The sequence below is a fragment of the Rhinolophus ferrumequinum genome, chromosome 9 (assembly GCF_004115265.2).
Source record: "Rhinolophus ferrumequinum isolate MPI-CBG mRhiFer1 chromosome 9, mRhiFer1_v1.p, whole genome shotgun sequence".
Classification (NCBI taxonomy): Eukaryota; Metazoa; Chordata; class Mammalia; order Chiroptera; family Rhinolophidae; genus Rhinolophus; species Rhinolophus ferrumequinum.
This window is the reverse complement of record NC_046292.1, coordinates 83,481,404-83,502,374: the sequence shown is the minus strand read 5'-3', so window position 1 is coordinate 83,502,374 and position 20,971 is coordinate 83,481,404. Positions and strand designations below refer to the sequence as shown.

At 45.6% G+C, this 20,971-nt stretch overlaps 1 protein-coding gene across 5 annotated transcripts in view; it reads left to right on the top strand.

Annotated features, from left to right (window-relative positions):
* The window catches only part of GCNT2 (glucosaminyl (N-acetyl) transferase 2 (I blood group)), a 93,037-nt gene that overhangs the window by 20,947 nt on the left and 51,119 nt on the right, over nt 1-20,971 (top strand). Inside the window, exons 1-2 of one of the 5 annotated variants that reach the window (XM_033114052.1) lie at nt 16,353-16,545; nt 16,768-17,526. The exons of 1 other annotated variant lie outside the window; for it this stretch is intronic. In XM_033114052.1, coding sequence (XP_032969943.1) covers nt 16,800-17,526 — 727 coding nt within the window. In that variant the 5' untranslated portion in view covers nt 16,353-16,545; nt 16,768-16,799. Of the gene's footprint in view, nt 1-16,169; nt 17,535-20,971 lie in introns of those variants that run through there. 3 more of the 5 variants (XM_033114046.1, XM_033114047.1, XM_033114050.1) reach the window with 3 other exon arrangements.

Genomic DNA, 20,971 nt, shown 5'->3' with positions numbered 1-20,971 from the left:
TTTTCTTTAAGGAACGCTCGTTCTATTTAATAAAAAATAGTATTTAGAAACCAAGTCTGGGCATTCAAAGGCATTATTACTTCTATGTTCTTTCAGGGGTCAGAGCTAGGAAAAAATATATATGTATGTGTACATGTAATGCCTGTATACACAATCACACACACCACATACACACATGTGCATTCTCAAATACATACTCCAACTCACTCACATATAGTCTCAGCTCACACATTCACACATGCATACCCGTCTATATTTTGATTTTTAAAAAATATATATTAAAAACCACATTTCACACTGATATCTTCAATTCTAATCCAACAACATGGGGTTTATTCTCTCCACTTTCTTCTCCGGCAGTGAGAAACCTGGTTCCTATGAAGCTCAGTATATTCACTTATTTTCACAGTCCTATTCTGTGTAATCAGTCCTCCCCACAGGGCTTAGCTGAAGTCCTGGACCCAGGCAGGACATGCTGACCCACCTCCCACCATCTGTAGCCTTGGTCTCTGGAAAGAGCAAAGGAGTTCTGAATGAATTTTGATACCTTTATAAATCTATTTGTATTAGGCGGTGGTTAAGTATATAAATGTGTAAATTCAAAGTCCTGCTCCAGTGCTATCTGGCTTCATGACCTTGGGTAATATACTGGACGTAAGTCTCACATGGTTATCTGTAAAACGGGGATAATTATGCTTCCTTCATAGGGTTGTTGTGAGCATTAAATGGTAATCTACATGAAATGTTCAATAAGTTCCTGGTACCTGATAAGTATTATCTCAATGTTATCTTTTATTATTGTATCAGTCAGGGCCCCAGCAGGAAAACAGACAGCATACTCCAATTAGGCTAATCAAGAAAGGCTTACTAAAAGGGACTATTTTTGAAGATGTGGGCAGAGTGGAGAGAAACTACGAGCTGTTGTAATACCCAGGAACAGTAATAGTGGCACTGTTACCATTTCTAGACTTGAAAAGAAGAATGGTTAGAAAAAGTGCCGTGGACCAGGCCCCTTTGAGAATAACTGCAGTCAAAGGAGGAGGCATCTATCCTGCTGTGACTGACAAGAAAGGAACCAGGGTGTAAACGCCTTGATATCCCTCTCTGTTCTTCTCATTAACAAACCCAACCAGAGCCAGAGCCCACTGATACATTCCACATAGGTCAGCTTTCCTACATGTGGAGAGCTGAGGGGAGGGATCTAAAGGGCCAAATGGAATCTACTGAGCTCAATTATTCAAATTTTTGGTGGTATGTTTTTGAAAAACTGGTAACTGATTCTAATGGAATTCTTGTATTAGTAGATCAGACTCCTGTCAATATTTTAGTAGTCTCTGGGAAGTCTCAGACATAGTCTCCAGAGGAAAGGAAAGCTTAAAAACAAACTTAGCAAAAGGGATCCGGAAAGCTGGTATTCTGAGGATTGCAAAGGGCTGGGAGTCTAGGAAGTATGAGGGTGAGATCTGAGCATGTGAAGTCCCAAGTCAGAACAGAGGACGAAGTACTTTGGATTTGGTGAATTGCTCTCTGCAGAAAGAAATAGGGATGACTCACAGAGCCTCTGTCCCTGGAGACTATTACCAGGTGTCTGGTTAATTAGTTCAAGGGCCACTCCTGGGGAACCCAGTTGTTTCTGGGGCCAAGTATTCCCTGGGTTATGCCTCCTGCTTGTGATTGATCAGACCATGCAGAAAAGTGATCACCTGAAGAGGGGGCTGGAGTGATGGAATTGGAAGTCAGTCATAAGATAAGCCGGAAGGAAAAGATTTGTCCAGATGGTTTTCTGAAACAAACAAACAAAAAGATGTTGGAAGAAAAAGAAAAGAAATTTCATAGTGTTTCAGGCTTAGGTGCATTCTTAACACGTTGGTTGACTGAATGTGAGAGAATGAAAAGGAATGTTGGGAAAAGGAATGCATGTGTCTTACTGAAAGTGAACATAGGTCTCCTTATTTCTCTTGATTTCTCCATGAAGTTGATCTGGGTGCTGATGCCAAGACATTTCTGGGACTGCCTGAAAGGGCACAGGATGGCACACTGACTGACAGCTAGAGCTCTGGAGCAGAGCTGCTCTCATTCACGTCTTTGGTCAGCCCCTCTGTCGTGCGGTGTGTCAGGCGGGGTCTCTGGTCCCGCTCCCCACACAAGAACGCAGGATGTGGCTAGGCCAAAAAGGAACACCCACGGAGCCATAGGTAGGGAAGTCATACCACTATGGTCTCACTGGAGGCTGGGTTTACACGACGTGCGACCTGCTGTCCGCTTTGCTGCCAACCGACCGACTCTCCTCCACTCTCCTCCACTCTCCTTCAGTCTCCTCCTCTCTCCTCCACTTCCCTCCGTAGCCGCGGCAGTTATATTAGTGGCCAATGGCTCAATGGTTACAGCTGACGGCCAACCAGCCACAGCTGATGGCTTTCTACTACCTGAGCCAGCACCTTTCCACATGAGGCCAAGAGCCTGGAAACTGCTTTCTGGGGCTCTGTCCCCACACTCCACCCCTACAGGTTCTCGCCTCATAATCTACGCGACAAGCGTCTTCCGCGAGGGGCCCTGTGCCATATTAGCCTATTGACACCTACGGACGAAAAGAAACGGTAGTCTTAGGAACCAACAGTGGCAAATCCCTTCCATCTGGGAGGATACACGCCAGCTTTTTGTCCTGGGAAAGGAGGGTTGCTGCCACTGGCACCTTTCCCGGTTTGTGGTACCAAACCTTTATGGCAGTGCTTGGGGTCCCTTGCATAGTTTCAACATGTAACAGAACAGGGGACCCCATAATAGGCCATAGTGAGAGCACATAGTCTCCCCGCAAAATCATCCCGGTATCGGGACCTTCGTATACTACAGTCACTTGCGGTGGCCACTCAGCCACCACCCCTGGCGTCACTTGCAAATCATGAGTCAAACCGGCCCCCCATGGGGCTATCAGGCCCAACCATCGACAGTGGGGGCTTTTGACCTGCCAGGGCCAAGTCCATTGCTGCCGTTCCCCTGCTTTCAAGCATGTAGGTGCTGGCAGCAAAATGTTTCCATTTCTGCCGTAGCCTGGCTTTAACAGAGTCTCACTGGTGGTAACTTGTAATTGAATGGGAGCGGCCGTCCGATGTAGCAGAGCTTCTACTGGTGCGGGCCCTCCCTTCCGTGGTCTCTCATTCAGGACTCTCAGGACATCCCATAAACGCGAGGCCCAGTCACGCATCGTGGGAGGGTGTTTTGACACCCGGAGACCTTGCTTCAAAAGGCCGTTATAGCATTCAATCATGCCAGCTGCTTGTGGGTTATACAGAGCATGAAACAACCATTGCACGTCCATCCTGGCAGCCCAGCGCTGCACTTCTTGCCTGTAAAATGGGTACCCCTGTCACTTTCAACGACTTGGGGGCGCCCATAGAGGGCGCACAGCCGTGTAAGAGCGACCACTGTATGCCGCTGATCCGCAGCTGGACACGGCCAAGCAAACATCAATCCTGTAGCAGTGTCAACTGCTGTAAATGCGTATATCGCATTGCGGGCCTTAGGCAGGGGTCCAATGTAATCCACTTGCCAGCGAGTGAGGGGCACCCTCCCTCGCGTAATCTGCTGTGTCTCCCAGGGGAGCCTCCGCCTTTGGGGGTTGTCCTGGGCACAGACGGCACAGTCATAACAGGCATCTGCTATCTCCTGCCATTTCAAAGGCAGACCCCAGCGTCTGCTCACCTGCCACATGGTTCGGCTTCCGGCGTGCTGCAATTTCCTATGCAGCCAATGGGCCATATCAGTGGCAGGAGCCCGTTCTAACCATCGGACCCGTGCTAGGGCATCTGCTTCATCATTACCTGGGGACACTAAGGGGGAGTGACCTGTGACATGCATTAGGGTCACCTCTTTTCTCTGCCCTAGGTCCCAAAGGTCCTGCCACATGGCTTGACCCCACAGTGGACGGTGTCCTACAAACCAGTTTTGGTGTTTCCACGTAGGGAGCCACAGCGTTAGGCCCCGGAACACCGCCCAGCTGTCAGTACAAATAACTAGGAGCCCAGGCTCGTGGCTGATTACCATCCACACAGCCCGTAGCTCAGCCCACTGGCTACTTTGGCCAGTCCCAGTATCAAACCAAATGGTGTCTGTTTTGGGCTGCACACCAATAGCCATCCAAACAGCTGCAGCCCCTCGGCTAGAACCATCGGTAAACCAGGCATCCTCAGGTACTGGGGACTGTCCTTCTTTATAGGGCGAGGGCTCCAAGTCCTCCCCTCTAGGCAGAGCGCTTGGCTCAGCCTGGGCTACAAGCTCCACAGGCCCCAGGACCTGTTGTAGTTCTGTCCTCAAAGGGCTTGAACTAAGGGTGCTCCGTTGCTCCAAGTAGGCACCCCACTTGGCGAGGGTGGTGGTCTGTGCCACCCCCGTTTTGGGTCCCTGGGTCCACGTACGGACCCACCCCTGGACAGGATAGGTTGTTCGAACCAACACCCGTGCCGTTCCTGTGATGGCTTCTGTGGCCACTAGGGCTGCATACACAGCGGCCAGCTGTTTCTCTATTTGTGAGTAGCGGACCTCTGCTCCTTTCCATAATTGGGACCAAAATCCCACTGGCAACCGGAGACGCTCCTGCCGTTGCCAGAGGCCCCATCCGTACCCCTCTTGGGTTACGTGAACATCAAGTTCAAATGGGCGGCCGGGGTCCACTACTTGCAGAGCCTGTGCCTGCTGCACTGCCCGTTTTGTGGCAACGAAGGCTTGCTCTACAGCCTCTGTCCAATCCCATGAGGCCCCCTTTTTTTTATCATATTGTACAAGGGCCTTGCCATTTGTGCTAAATGGGGTACAAACGCCCGCCAATATCCTAGCAGACCCAAATATGTCTGCAGTTGGGAGACCTTGGTCGGCCGGGGAAAGGCTTGTATCTTATCAATGATTGCCTCAGGTATAACCTTTGTCTTACCCGACCACACAACACCCAAAAACTTGACAGATAAGCCAGGGCCTTGGACTTTTTCCTCATTCACCGCCCAGCCGCGTGACTTCAGGTGGCGGAGAAGAGAGGGAGCTGCTTGCTCTAAATCAGAAAGAGAATCTGATGTTAACAGAATATCATCAACATAATGAAACAAGGCCACAGAGGATGGGCGATCCCACTGTGCCAAATCCTGGGCCACGAGCCCGTGGCAGATAGTGGGGCTGTGCAAGTATCCTTGCGGAAGGACTTGAAAAGTCCACTGCCGCCCATCCCAAGTAAAAGCAAACTGCTCTTGACACTCGGGTGCAATGTCAATGGAGAAAAAAAGCATTGGCCAAGTCCACTACATAGTGATATGTCCCCAGGCGGACAGTCAGACGATCCATTAAATCATGTATTGAAGGCACTGCAGCGTGCAAGGGTGGTGTCACCTTATTTAACTCCCTATAGTCCACAGTCATTCGCCAGGTCCCATCTGGCTTCTTGACAGGCCATACTGGGGAGTTAAAGGGACTGTGCGTTGGCCTCACAATATGTGCCTTCTCCAGTTCCAATATTGTACGACCAATCTCCTCCTGCCCTCCTGGAAGGCGGTGCTGTCGCACTGTAACCACGCGCCGGGGCTGTGGCAACACTTGAGGAGGGTGGTGAGCATGCCCGCGTGTCACCGCTTTCACCACCCGGATCCGGAGACGGAACCCTCCTACCGATGTCTGTAAGCTGAGGCCATGTAGCACATCCACCCCTAGAATATACTCTGGAATGGGGGAGACATAAACCTTGTAGATACGAGGGGGAAGCCTTCCTATACCCAGTGGTAAGGAAACAGCTTTCACAGTCACAGTCTTTCCCCCATAGCCATCAATGCAGATTGCTGGTCCAGGGAACAGTTCTGGGTTCCCATAAACAAGACTGCAGTCTGCACCAGTGTCAACTAGGGCCAAAAGCCTCTGCACATTAGAAGGGGACCAATGTATGGACAGTTCCACGTGGGGCCTCCGGTCCCTGCTGTCCCCTCTGACCAGGTACCTTGGCCCCACCTCTAATCAAGCTGAAAGGAGTTGTCCTCAAGTGGCTGCATGAAGTCCTGGAGGGACACGGGTCGCGCTTGCCCAGACGTCTCCTTTATGCTTCTCCGGAATTGTTCCGGACGCAACTGTTTCCAAAGTTTCAGCAGGAGTGCATTGGGTTTTCCGTCTATTGTCTCCCGATCGACCCCTGCTGCCGCAAGATCACGCCACATCTGTGCGCGTGTTACTCTCTGAGTCCGCGACCTCGCCCCTTTACCTTTGGTTTGGGCTTCCAGGTCTCAACTGTGTGAACCTCCTGTCTTAATTTCCTTCGCCTCCGGCTTTCAACATCCCCTAGGGTGGCCATGGCAGTTGTAACTTCATGGATCCGTTGCCCTACATAAGGTGTAAGAATAGCAACAAAGGATCCAAAAGCACTCGCAGGTGCAGTATCCAAAACCAGATCTCTCATGCTGGCTGTAAAAAGCTCGTCATCCGGCCCCTGCATGTTAAGGTTAAAAATAGCATGTCTCATACCCATTTCATGGATGATTTGCGTATGTTCTGTATATGACTGCCATTGACTCACAGTGTCTGGCAGTTCGCCAGCCTGTCCCCATACTGTGCGTACCGCAGCAGTGAGCCACTCCATTAGAGACTGGTTGCCCTGGTCGTGGGCCAACCTATGGCAGTTCTGTAACCTTTGTCGCAGGGACGGATGCACTATCACGAAGGCTAGCTTTTCCATCTCGCCCGGGGAGCAGAGAATGTTGTCTGCTCCCTCATCCCATAAACGTAATAGCCAAGCTGAGACTGGCTCTCCAGGGCTCTGTCTGTACCACCTCCCCAGCTCCTGCAACTCAGTGGGAGTGTAAGGGGTGTAGGTTGTGAACTCAGTCACAGCTGGGTTGCCGGCAGCAACGCCCCTGGGGACCAAAGGTTGCTCACGTTTTACTCTTTGCTTCAAGATTGGCCGGGCTTGGGGGTTGGGAGCTACATTGTCTCCACTTACTTCCTCCGCCTCTGCCTCAGAGTCTCCACTGTGGGGCCCCTCTTCTAACAGGCGGACCTGAGCTTCCAGCGCCTGCAACCGGGACACCTGGTCCGGCACCTGGGCCATTTCATTAAGCGCATTTTCCGTATTGAGACTCAAGGCCGTGAGGAGACTCCAGCCCACATGGCCGGCTGTGGCCTTCTCTTCCTTCGGCAACCGCTCAGCCAAAAGCTGCAGGGCCCTCTCCACGCTGGCTGGAGAGCCGTCCATGTCCTCCCACCTCTCCTTGGTGGTCCAACTCCTGAGAACAGTGGCCACCGGACACCACACACTATGTGGGGGCCACACGTCCTCCTGCCCAGAGTCAGACTCCATTCCTACCTGGTCGGAATCCTGCTCGCTGTGCCAGGTGTCTGAGTGGGTGGAGGCCTCAGGGCAAGATGTCCACAACCCTCGGAGCCTAAGGCCGCAGCAGATCATCAAAATTAAGGCAACGCCTTCCATGGCCAAGAGGGTGGTGTGCCAGCTGGAGGCTTGAGTCTCCCAGGCAGACCGCGCCTCCCGTTCCCGGTGTCGCTCCTCACGGGCCTCCTGAAGCTGGGCTCTCACACGCACAAACCGCTCCACCATGCTTCGGTAGGTTTTGGCCTGCACCACACGCTGCTTATGAAACTGAGCTTTTATACGTGTAAACTGCTCCAGTACATTCCGGAGAGTTTCGGCCGACACCATACCCTGCTCGCTGCGCCATTTGTCATGTGGGGTGTTGTGCGGGGCATCCTGCCGACTACGCCAAGTGTCATGCGGGGTGTCAGGCAGGGTCTCTGCTCCCGCTCCCAAGAACGCAGGATATGGCTAGGCCAAAAAGGAGCACCCACGGAGCCATACCACTATGGTCTCGCTGGAGGCTGGGTTTACACGACGTGCGACCTGCTGTCCGCTTTGCTGCCAACCGACCGACTCTCCTCCACTCTCCTCCACTCTCCTTCAGTCTCCTCCTCTCTCCTCCTCTCTCCTCTCTCTCCTCAACTTCCCTCCGTAGCCGCGGTAGTTATATTAGTGGCCAATGGCTCAATGGTTACAGCTGACTGCCAACCAGCCACAGCTGATGGCCATCTACTACCTGAGCCAGCACCTTTCCACATGAGGCCGAGAGCCTGGAAACTGCTTTCTGGGGCTCTGTCCCCACACCCTCCCAACTGAGTGACCCCAGGCTGGGAGGTCCCTGGGAGACCTTCTCAGTGACCTTCTGAGTCTCTGTCTCTACACCGGGCAAGTGGGGGTGATAGCCTCTACAGCCAGCTATCAGCTTTGTCATCCATACTTCTTTGTACCCTGTTATAATTCTGTTTGTCAGTCCAGGTGCCCCCTCCACCCTTCTCTAATCTAGATTACAAGTGCCTTAGGGACTGGCACTCAGGTCTGTGTCGATGAGCACAAAGAGTTTCTGAAGTAAGTTTTAAAGTCCTGTTCTGTTTTCTCTTGGCTCCTTTTCTTCTGGATATTGTTCACTGGTAGGAAGAAGAGGTGGCTGGGTCGTGACTGAGGGTGGCTGGTGTCAGGCACCAGAGTGGAGACACCCTTAGCAGTAGTCTGCTTAAGAAAGAGGTGATGTGGGCTCTTGTACGTGGTACTGCAGAGTATCTATTAAAAGTAATACTCATAAATATTAGTTATTGAAGAAGGACCCCTGATCCCCACTCACCTTAAGACTCCCCTGGAAAGGGGAGCTGACTCTGGGTGGTGAACACACAGTGTGATTTATGGATGATGTGATACAGAATTGCACACCTGAAATCTATGTAATTTTACTAACAATTGTCACCCCAATAAATTAAAAAAATAAAAATTAAAAAAAAAAAAACTGTTCTAACTGTAAAAAAAAAAAAAAAGACTCCCCTGGAAGAGTTTTTTGTAAGAGAAGGACCATGACTCATTCATTCATTCATTCATTCATTCATTCCTCCATTTTTGGTGAAGTATTGTATAACGTAGAAAAGTGCACGTATCATTAGTGTTCAGCTTGATGCAGTTTCATAAACTGAACGGACCATGTAACCAGCATCAAGATACAGAACACGACCAGCATCCCAGTCGCTGCCCCGATGTCTAACAGCATAGTTACTCTGCCCCGTTTTTGTCCTTTATGGAAGTGGAAATATACAGCCTGTACTCCTTTTCTGTCTGTTTTTCTTTTCTTTTCCTGCTCAATCTTATGCTTGTGAGATTCACTTTTTGTTGTTGCAGGTAGTGATAGTATTTATTCATTCTCATTGCTGTGTAGAGAAGGAGGTGTGTGAGATGGGGAGCAGTGATTTTTGCCCCCAGGTAACATTTGGCGATATCTGGAGACCTTTTAGGTTGTCACAGCTTGGTGGGGGGATGGTTGGCGGGCAAGGGACGGTACTGGCATTTAGTGGTAGAGGCCAGGGGGGTCCTCCCTAACATCCTAGAGTGCCCAGGAAAGCCCCCACACAGGCACATTCAGCCCAAAATGGCATTAGTGCCAAGGCTGAGAAATCCAGCTATTAAGCTGTTGGTGGGTGTTTGGGTCTGTTGTGAATATGGCTGCAGTGAATATTGAGCTATATGTTCTTTTATAAACATGTACTTATTCTGTTGAATAAATGCCCGAGACTGGAACTTCTGGGTCATAGGTTAGGCCTGTGCTCAGCTTTAGTACATATTGTCAGTTTTCCAGAGCTGTACCAACATTTGGTATTTTCTGCCTTTGTCTCGTTTGTTTTTGTATTCTTTTCCTACACCCTCCTCTTATTCAGCTTATGGCGTACTAGATTACCCAGACATCAGTGTTTATCAGTAGATAATCCTATCCCACTGTAATGCAGGGTCTCAGCTCCCGCTCCCCACTCAAGAACGCAGGATATGCTGAGGCCAAAAAGGAACAACAATGGAGCCATAGATAGGGGAGTCATACCACTATATTCTTGATGGTGGCTGATCGAGACACAAAAACAAACATCCGCCAGTACCCCAAGGAGGAGTCTTCCTGCACCCCCATCTCGTCGGAGGCTGGGCAAGACACAGGAAGTAGGATCAACACAATCCGCAATCCACAATCTGCTAACGGCACTCCGCAGTCTGCTTCTCTGCCAACCCTCTTTCTCTTGCCAGTGTAGCCACCGCAGTCATGTTAGTGGCTAATGGCTAACCAGTAACAGCTGATGGCCACCCAGCCACAGCGGATGGCCATCTGATTATAGCGGATGGCTATCTAATAACCGAGCTAGCAACTTTCCATGTGAGGCTGAGAGCCTGGAAACTGCTCTTCTGGCTCTGTCCCCACACCCACATTTTGTGAAAGACTGGAATTATGCACAGGCATGCTTGCTGTGGACAGTAAATTAGAGACCACATTCGGGGCAGGACAACTTGGAGCTAGGGTTTCTCCCATTTAAATTAGAGCACTAGCATCTTTCTGTATATCCATGTTCTCTCCTTTCTTAGGGGTACAGATTGCTTTTCATAGTAAATTTTACTCCAGAGATCAGATTGTTCACCACTTGAGTTCATGTTTATTAAGCATTTCTGAATTGTACAGTATAGTTTATTCCAAAACATTTGTTGTTTTGTTTTGTTTTACAGTAAATTGTTTAGTCATAGGAAAATAGATCCAGTGGGGTCATTAAGGGAAAAAAAAAAAATCAAAGAATTTTGGTCTCTGATCCATTGGTTCTCAAACTTTGCTTCCAGTACCTAGTTAGAAAAGGAAATTATTAAGTTCCACCTGGAATTTACTGACAGCTTGGGGTTGGGGTTCCGCAACCTGTGTTATAATAAGCCCCCCTGGTGATGAGACATTTGCAAACTTTTCATCTGCACTATCGTTATCTTCAAGCCACAAACACCCCTAGTCTGACTGAATACTTTTGAAAACAAATGGTTTGGTGAAACAATTGAGTCGTTACTCTTCTAGGGTTAAGCAATTAACTTCCACCTGTAAATTCAGTGGTAACTTTCATCTTGAAATGCTAATTCTCTGTGACTTATTTTGGGTAATTTATTTTTCATTTTCTAAGCCCCCACATTTCAGGCTCTTCATATTTCTAGTTGCTACATTCATGCTACCAGAAGATGGCCGCATATCTGTGCATGCTTTGACATTTACCTATTTGAATTTGTATATACTGTCTTTTGGAAGTACTTGCTTAGCATCTTTTAGCATCCAGGAAGTGTTTCCATGGTACCTTTGCTACATCAAAAGAGATGCAGATCACTTCAGCTCGCATGACCTTGATATGGTCTAGAGTGACCACCTTCTGGACCTGCCCCGAGGCCATTAAAATTCTCTGCATTAGACTTGTTCTCCCCCTCTGAGATGAGAGTTTGAAATAATACTTTGGGTTCTGTGATCTAGACAACAGTTTCTTCTGTTGCTAATTAGTCGAATGGTATAGAAAGTGAAATGATTGGGTCCCAGGAGAAGGTGGATTTTCCCCAGTAAACCCCACTGGAAGACTCTCAGTTATGGGAGAATTGTTATTTTAGTTAAAGATGTGTTTGGAAATGTCTTCTTTCTTCTTTTCTTTAACGTCATGATCATTAAAAAAAAACAAAAAAAAAAACTCCATTTACAAACCATCTAGCCACCCAGAACAGTCTTATTTACTTGAGTGTCCAAAGTGAATTGGATTGTCACCATTCTCTACTTTCCAGTGAATTCCTCTTAGTGTAAGGGAAAAAAATAAGTCCCAATATTTTATAATTAAGAATGAGTCCCTGAGTCATATGACCTGCTGCAATAATAAAGCAAACCTCAAAGAAATGACCTTCCAAAGAACAGCCATCAGTGAGCCCAAGAATTGATAGCATCTCACTTCATTTACCTAACCTTTTCTGCCAATATAACTTAGCCTCTCACTGCTACGTCAACAAACTTTATCAGAACCAGTCCTTTAAGTGCCCTTTTGGCTATTATTTAACATTATAGATTTAGTATTTCTGCTTGAGCCTGTGTCTCCCCAGTTTCTTTCCCAACAAAAGGATAGTAGTTAATTAAGAATGGAAAAACAAGTCCCAGAACAATTATGAAAGTAAAATGAAGTTTGAATTAGTACATGCAATTAAACAAAAGTCAGACACATGAGAAGGTGTGTATGGAGTTGAGTGCTGTTGTGGTTCGTTTATAGTTAGGTCTCTGGGTAGGCGTATGCTGAAAGAGAAGAGAGGAAAAAGCACTACTCATACGTTAAAATCATACCTCCGGTAACTGGAAATTGGCTTAAAGAAAAAAAATCATGGATTTTTTTCACGTGCTATTCTAATATATAAACTAAAACACTGGGTAAACATGGGTTTCAACACTCCTTTTTTTCATAGTTAAAAACTGCACTTTCCAAATGTCCAGGTGATTCTGGACCCATTCAAGAAGCATTGAACACCGTGTGTGCCAAGCCCTGGTGGAGTTGCTGGGCTATAATCGGAAAAGGAAGCAAAAGTCCCCATTCTGCTAGCGTTCACCTTCTAACCTGACTGATACTTTGAGATCATGGTTCCCTGAATTGAAGGTTTTTATCTGCAGCCATGCCAGAGAAGTTCTAGATTCATAGTTGTTCCTGGGAAGATTTTCAGGCTTTCTTGTTTGTGTGCTTGATCTTTCTTATTATTTCTCCAACTAGAATGCTTTCTCCACGCTCTAAGTGTCTGAATCTAACCACTGGAAGCCCTTTCTCACCATTCAAGCTTCAGGGGAACTTTTTGTCCTCTGAGCTCCCACGATGTTAAGTTTGTTTGTAACGGGTCCATAGTCTTCCCTGTTTTGTTTGTTGTATTTTCAGCTATATGTATTTTGAATCCTAGGGACAATATAATCTCCTACAGGACAGGGGCCATACTCACACTTCCTGGATTCCGTCACTGCGCTTAGTGGATTCACTCCACACATACTGAATTATAGCTCGTTTTAGTTGGAAGGAACCATAGAGAACATCCTTTTTAGAGGTGAAGTAAGTGAGGGCCTAAGATCAGATGATCAGTGTCCTTATTTTTGCACCGTGCCCTGTGAGTAATAGTGTGGGAGTTCATGGACAACCCTTGACACCCAAGAAAAAACACATCTTGCATCGTTTCTCCCAGAAATTTGGTTAAAAGTTGTGTTGTTTTTTTTTAATGTCATTTAATCTATCTGGTCAATCAATCTGGTCAGTTTTTGTTTGTCAAAATAAAAGTTACAGTTGCTGTGTTTCCAGTTCTGGTTAAGAGCTCGTTTACCTATGGGCACCTGAAGCCACGGGGGATGTGGACTTCATTCACTCGATTATATGTATGTATTATATATATATGTATATATATGTATATATATAGATACAGGTAAATAAATACTATAAATAAGGTAGTGTACAAAGTTCTACATTACAAGGTTTAAGTGATAGAAAAATAAGTCTAGACTTTCCACTAATTCCCACTCCATTAATTCCTTAGTGACCTTGGGACTTTAAACCCTTCCCCCATCTTCATTTCTTTATTTAAGAAAAACCTCAACTGATGCAATATTTGATGTTCTGTGACTATCTACAGACGTATCTAGAGCCTGGAAATTGTTTCTAGGAAACCTTGTGAATGAAGGCGTAGCTACGTAGCTACGTAGTAGCACCTTTTCCTCATAGTTTTAAAGGCTTTATTTACATCTAATAGTATTATTATTATTCATGTGTGCATTATGCACACGTGAGCTGATGGGTACTTTCGCATCATGTTTTATTTTGTTCCTGTTCCTCCCCCAGTTGGCACGTGTTGCCTGGGAACACTGCTCCACCTAAAGTCTTTGGTGGTGCTCCTTAGGCAGCAAGATGAAGGCCAAAGTTTTTCAGCACAACATGCAAGGTCTGTTACCACCGTCTGCCACCTTCGTCACAGATTTCCCTTAGCCTGGCAAGCAGCACACTCCCTTCTCTTCCTTCTTCTCTAGGTCTTGCAGCGTCAGGCGAGGGCTTCTTATCCCTTCACACGGAAAGCCTAGAAGTGCCACGGCGTCAGGCATTCTTTTCCCTCGTTGATTAGTTCTTTATTTCATTGAGATTCTGAGTCTTCCATTATTTCAAAGAAAGGATACCCTGTTCATTTTGGAGCTGTGTTCTAGACAGCTTCACAACTGGGAAAATTCATAAATAATGTACAAAAAATAAAGACTTCTGAATGGAATGAAAAGTAAGCTTTAAGGTGGCCCTAGGGGAGGATAAACATGTCTATCCAGAATAATTGGCTAGTTTGGGACTAATTGCGTACAAAGTGAGTAACAAGTCACGGTTGTTAGGCCTGCAAGAACCAACGTTGTCCTTGCCTGCAGTCAGAGGTGGGTTGGGAAGGCCAAGCTATTCAGTCTTAGTAGCAAAAAACATGCGGTGTCTGTTCAAGATAAGCAGGCTGTATGCCTGTGAGGAAGGGAAGATATAACAGGGGACAGCCTGCCTCCAGTGCAACAAACAATTTTCCTTTTTTAAAGTTCTCCTATAGGGATTTCTTAAAAACAAAACCTGAAGGTGGAGAAAGTTGGCCCAAGAAGAGCCCCTAGGGCAGAGAGGAAAAACAGCTATATTTTCAGTACACAAGCAATGCCATTTGAATTAATGGATTGAATACAGAAGTATTATGGAAGTTCCTAATTTGGCTAGTGTTTGTATTTCTTATACAGTAACATTATTAATGCCTGTCCTATTAATTACACTAAGCCTGTGTAAATTGGAACCCCTGTGTTATTAGCCAGTTGGAAATAATCATATAAACAGCCTCTGTTGGCCTAATTATGTATCTGTACTCTGAACATTTTGTCAAACTGTAAATATTTTAATATTCATTCAAGCAAAAAGGCATTGCCAAATTCGATACTGAAACTACCCTGTTGTTTTGAAACATAATATATAATAACCTAACATTTAAAGTATTATCTGGAAAAAAAAAGAAGCTTGGTAATGAACTTTCCATGATCATTTTCTTTGCTGTACTCCCTGGAAACACTAAGAATGAGACTGATCTGCTTTATCTATGCAGTGGCTGCATTTTCTTTTTCCACTTTGCCAACACATACAAAGGTGGGTTCTACATAGAGTTTATTTCTGATGGGTCTTGAAGAATGAGGAGAATTTTGTAAGGGAGAGGAGAAAATAATATCCAACCTGTAAGAATGGACAATGGGAACAATGCAAACGAGAAGAATGAAAACCTGAAGTGCGCTCAGGAAGCTATACGCCTTTCGGGTGGAGTGGACTGCCTAGAATCACGGCAGGTAGCCCTGCTTTGCCTACCTGTGCTGAAAGCAAGGAGTCAGCACACCTGTATTGTTCTAGTCCATTAATAACAGGGTAGAGACTGTTCAAAAGGAAGGAGAGAGAACATTATTTCTTCATGGGGTGGAGTGGGGCTCATTCTCCCAGGTGAGTTAATTGCCATAGGGTGGAGTGTGAAGTTCAGATAGATAGTGGAGAGACATGGGAAGGCATTCAGTACTTGGTATATTTTAAATAAAATATATTAATCTATTAAAAAGTAGCTGGTGGAAAAGTGAAAAGTTGCAGAAGAGAATCTTCTAAGTGGAAGAGCTTAGTACTCCTTAGCCAAAACAGTATGATTTATAAATAGGGGAAAATGACATTTATTTCCTGGGTGGTTGATAAGCTTAACTGAGCAGGTATAAAGCACCTCCCTGAGTATTAGATGATGTTCTTTGGGTGGTTAAGACCTGAATGTCCCCAAGATCTCCTAATCTAAACATCATTTTGGGCCAGGGTTCAAATTCTTTGCAGTAAAGCCTTAAGGTCTCATCTAAATTCGGGGGTATAGCTAGGAACTTGTTCCTTTGACTCCAATATCCTATGACAGGCCCCACAGTGGAAGCTGGAAATGAGAGGAGAGGGGCTGTCACCTAATCTCAAAGTCACAGGACCAGGATCCCTGCCATTTCAGATCCCCTAGGACTGCAACTCCTGCAACCTCTTGTTTTAGAACAGGGTAGGGTGGGGCAGCAAAGCTTCTCAAAGGAGCCAGGATGGATGAGGTTTATTTTACTAGTCACTTCAGTCATTTCTTTTCATTAAAGCAGCATATTTGAGAGTAAAGCTATGTTATATCCCGTGGATTGTACTGGAAGAGTCGAGGGAGCAGGTTGTGGATCACTGCCATGACCGACGAGCGGGAGTGAGTGCCACAGCCTGTCGGATGACTAGCAGGAAATGCTTGTCTGCCAGAACACATTGTTTCAACTTTGGCTTTCACTGTACAAATTCCCTGAATGACAATAACAAGGAGGGGGCGTGGTGTGGCGGGAATCATGGGGCATGAAAGAAAAGAGAAGGGAGAAACTAAATCTGCAGGGGAAACGCAGTTACCAGAGTTTAAGTGAAACAGCTCGCAGATGCAAGCAGGGAGGCAGAGGGAGGGATAACGGCTGGGCTTAAGCAACCTGCTACTGGGATTTAGACAAAGGAGGTTTGAGAGAGGCAGAGAACAAGGCGGGATCAGTTGCTAATATCAGCATGGGGACAGAGCCAGCAGCTGGACTCTCGGCATGAAACAGAATAAATTCACAGCGTCTCCTTCAGGGTAGGAATGACTGGAGCATGTACCAAAATAAGAACTCGGAGAAAAAAGTAAGTTTGGGAAAGGACTCACGGATTTTCACGGTCTTTGAAATCTCGCTCCTCTTCGAGGCATGTCTTCATCCATGCGTTATCTCTTTATAGTTTCTGTCTCTTGTGTAATCATTTTTATCGTGTTCTGTGTGTTCAGTTTTGGGGGTGAGCAAAGCTTCCAGAGGCTGAATAATTCAGATGCTTTGATGCTGACTCAAGTTTGCACATCCTTTATCAAAGGCAAAACACCTTTCCTGTGGAGAAACAAACTAATGATATATGAGAAGTCTTCTTGCAAAGAATACCTGACCCAAAGCCACTATATCATGGCCCCCTTATCTAAAGAAGAAGTTGAATTTCCTTTGGCGTATATAATGGTCATCCATCACAATTTTGATACATTTGCAAGGCTCTTCAGGGCAATTTACATGCCCCAGAATGTCTACTGCGTGCATGTGGATGAAAAAGCAACAGTTGAATTTAAAGAGGCAGTGGAGCAATTACTGAGCTGCTTCCCAAATGCATTTCTGGCTTCCAAGATGGAGCCAGTTGTCTATGGTGGGATTTCCAGGCTCCAGGCCGACCTGAACTGCATCAAAGATCTTGTGGCCTCGGAGATCCCATGGAAGTACGTCATCAACACCTGTGGGCAAGACTTCCCCTTGAAAACCAACAAGGAAATAGTTCAGTACCTGAAAGGATTTAAAGGGAAAAACATTACCCCAGGGGTGCTGCCTCCAGCTCACGCAATAGGTCGGACCAAATACGTCCATCGCGAGCACCTGGGCAAAGAGCTTTCCTACGTGATCAGAACCACAACTCTGAAGCCGCCTCCTCCCCACAATCTCACCATTTACTTTGGCTCTGCCTATGTTGCTCTATCAAGAGAGTTTACCAACTTTGTTCTCCAGGACCCACGGGCTGTTGATTTGCTCCAGTGGTCCAAAGACACTTTCAGTCCTGATGAACATTTCTGGGTGACGCTCAACAGGATCCCAGGTATGTGAGATCCCTTATTTCACAGGATGACGACGTGCCATACTTGAAAGGGCCCTTTGAGAGTCTGCCCCTTTTTATGTGAAGTAGAAGATGGAAACTGAAATATGTAGTTTTCACCCTAATCCATTCTAAACGCAGAATGATGTTTTCTATGTGATACTGTGATTTCCAGCACAGCCATACAGTACCTTTCAGTGGTATTGCTTTGTAGTTCATCATGTTCTTTTCATTTATCATCTTATTAAATCTTACCCACAATAGATATAATTATCTCAATTCCCAATGGAGTTCCTTCTTTCCCCTAAATTTGTCAAACTTGCTCTTACCCCAGGGCCTTTGCATTGTTCATTCTCCTGCCTACCTTCACAGGCTCCTTCTTATCAGCCAGATGTCATCTCAGCTGACCACCCCACCCAGTTTTCCTTTCAAAGAGTTTACATTCACCTGGAATTATCATATTAACTTATTTGCATGGGTTTGTTCTTGGCCATCTCTGCATTAGCACCATGAAGTTGGGTCATTTTCTGTGTTGTTAACTGATGTACCTTCAATGCTCAGAACACATAGTAAATGCTCAATAAATATATATTAGGTGCGTGAATGAATGGATGAATGAATGAATGGCAAAGCATTTCATTCATCACAATGGCACCACAACGGTCTCCCTGACTCAGTGAGCTAAGAAATATTTGGACTCATGCATATACCATATCATAGGTGTAAAGTTTTATATATATATATATATATATATATATGTGTGTGTGTGTGTGTGTGTGTGTGTGTATATATATATGTATATATATACACACACACGTATTTTTTTACTTCAGATAAATAATGAGATTCTAGGAGATACTCCGTTCTTTTTCATCAAAACGTTTCTACGTTTACTAATGGAGCAGCTCTATTATTTTAAAACTATATAAAACACGATAGGATTTCTTCTGAAGGAAATACAGGCTTTGGACTCAATGAAAAATACAAAATGGCTCTCTGATGAACTCGACAGCATTATTATAACAAGAGAAAAGCAATCATTGTTCTGGTGGTTGGGGGACTGCCAAGTTGGAAACACTGGTAGGTGCTCTCAGGCTGCAGGGCAGGGCCTGCTGGGCGATAAACACACCAGCTTTCTCTGGAAAATATTGTGTTTGGGCTCTGAATCCCAGGGTTACTGGCCTGGGGAACAGGACTGGCTCCTGTCCTGTCCTCTCTCTTTCCTGACTTTCCTCTCCCCACGACCACCATTTTTTCACTTTTTGTCTGTTACTTCCATCATTGGCATCTCATTTGTGAGTCTTAGGTACTTAGAGGCTCATTTTCATAGTTAAATATTTATTTCTTCCCTCTTTTCACTATTCCCTTAAGATTTGTAAATGTTTGGGTCTAGCCATATGGTTCCTTAGATACTGTATTGAGACAAAGATATTTTCATAACTTATCAAAAGCCTGGATTGTTAGTTTTTTTAAAAAAGAAAAACCTGGGTTTTGGTTAGTGTTAAGTGTCTGTGGTTACTTTGAAAAAAGGACTGTCAGTCTCATCAATGTCAAATCAGTGTAAGAAAATCAAGGAAAAAACAAACCTTCAGCCGCCCTCTTTTTCTCCTTACCCCCCTTCTCCTTTCCAGACTTAGTCAAATAGACAAGGTGGGAGAATGAGAATGGTACTTAGATTGGTGCAAGAGAGAAAACCATTTTTGTTAGAGGTTTGCAGTGTGGCACACTGGCTTCTGCCCTGTCATATGACCCCATGTAAATCACGTAATCTCTTGGAACCGCAAATCTTCTAGCCACAAAATGAGGGCACAGGTAGGAAGACCCTTTTCATTCCTACACATGCTTTTCTTTGCAGAAGACATAATTCCCAGAAGCACATAAATACCCAGCACACGACTACCTGGAATTTATAGAATGGTGGAAATGCTGGTGAGTCTGGACTCCGAGTTGCCAATTAGTTCTGGCGAATGCATTCCATTTCCCTTGTAAGAAACTGGAGGTGAGCGCTCTGCCAAGAGAGCATCTCTCCTGGGAGGCACGTGAGCACGGCCTGGCCATGTCAGTGGGCTGTCAGGTCTGATTCTGGAAGGCAAACTTTTCAGGATAACGTGACATTTCCTGGGGCTTTGCCTCCTAACTTTCTTAGACTCTGGATGCCATCCTGGTTCAGGGAGACAGCAGCATCAGGATATCCTGCTTACAGGTGGGGCCTTCCTGTATTACAAGTGAGTTAAAGAAAAGAAATCATCAAACACGCTAGCCCCAATGTTGACTACCTCATCTTCAAAGGCAATGTAAAATCTAGGGAGTCCAGTGGTTCTACACTTGAGCATTCTCTGTGATTTAAGATTTGGTGTGTGAATCTGCTTCTTTATTACCAGACACACTTTAACTAGATCAGCTCTTCTATTTTCAATACCATGTTTTAAGGGGAAAGGTTCTTCAGTAAATATAGCATAAACATTTTTTTTTTTTTTTTTTGCAAATAGGCAAGGCTAGTGAGTGCCATACCTTCCTTCTTCAAACTTTCCTTCTCCCTTTCTCCTAAATATCCTAAAGTGTTTTTGTTAGAAAGACCCTGCATAGGCATATCAGGTTCCCCCAACATCCACAAGAGTAATATGACCAAGGCAATGATTAGAACCCTATGATGAGATACCAGAAAACAAAGTGAAAATAGCTTAAAATTGGTGGGACTCCATAGAAAAGTATATTTATAGAGCTAGCACTAAATCACGTGTCTTCACAAATTTTTTTTTTAATGTCTTTCTATTAAGGAAATGACTTCTCTCTTGGTTTTCTACCCTCAGGCTTTTTCCATACTGCATTCAAAAAAGAAATGGAGGGGCCAGAAGGAGTCCCTTGGGGACCCCAGTTTCATATCCTTTTTCAGGGGAGGCCAGACAGAGTGGCTGTCATTCCATCCTCTGTGGCTTTTGTACAGACAGATTGTCTACACCTCCCCCTCCGGCCATATTCTCAAAGAACACTGTCTAGGAGCACACATTTCTTTGACTCATACTACAGAGCACCAGGCTCTGCTAGCAGTGCCTCACCCCAAATTCTGGTGCCCGCTTATATTTTTTACCTTCTCAGATCTTTGTAATCATTGCTACTGTGGCTCCTTAAGAAAAGCCTATTTTCTCTAGCTTTTCTGGTTATTCCTCTAGCATTTTCTTTTGCCTACCTGCCCCAGGGAGGAGTGCCAGAGGCCATTTGGATTTTTGCTTTAAATCTTGTCAAATTATTTAGCATCTGCAGAAGCTGCTGGTGGTCTAGTTTTTTTGCAGTCTGTTCCTATGGCTAAATAGTTCTGTTGTCCCACTTCAGGTCAGGTCCATCTCTAATGAAAAGGCCAAGCTGCTACATGCTTTGGCTTCTGCTGCTTTTTTTCCCCTCTCACTGCACAAGTTTGTTCTTTTGAATTTTCGCTCACGCAGTACTCTGA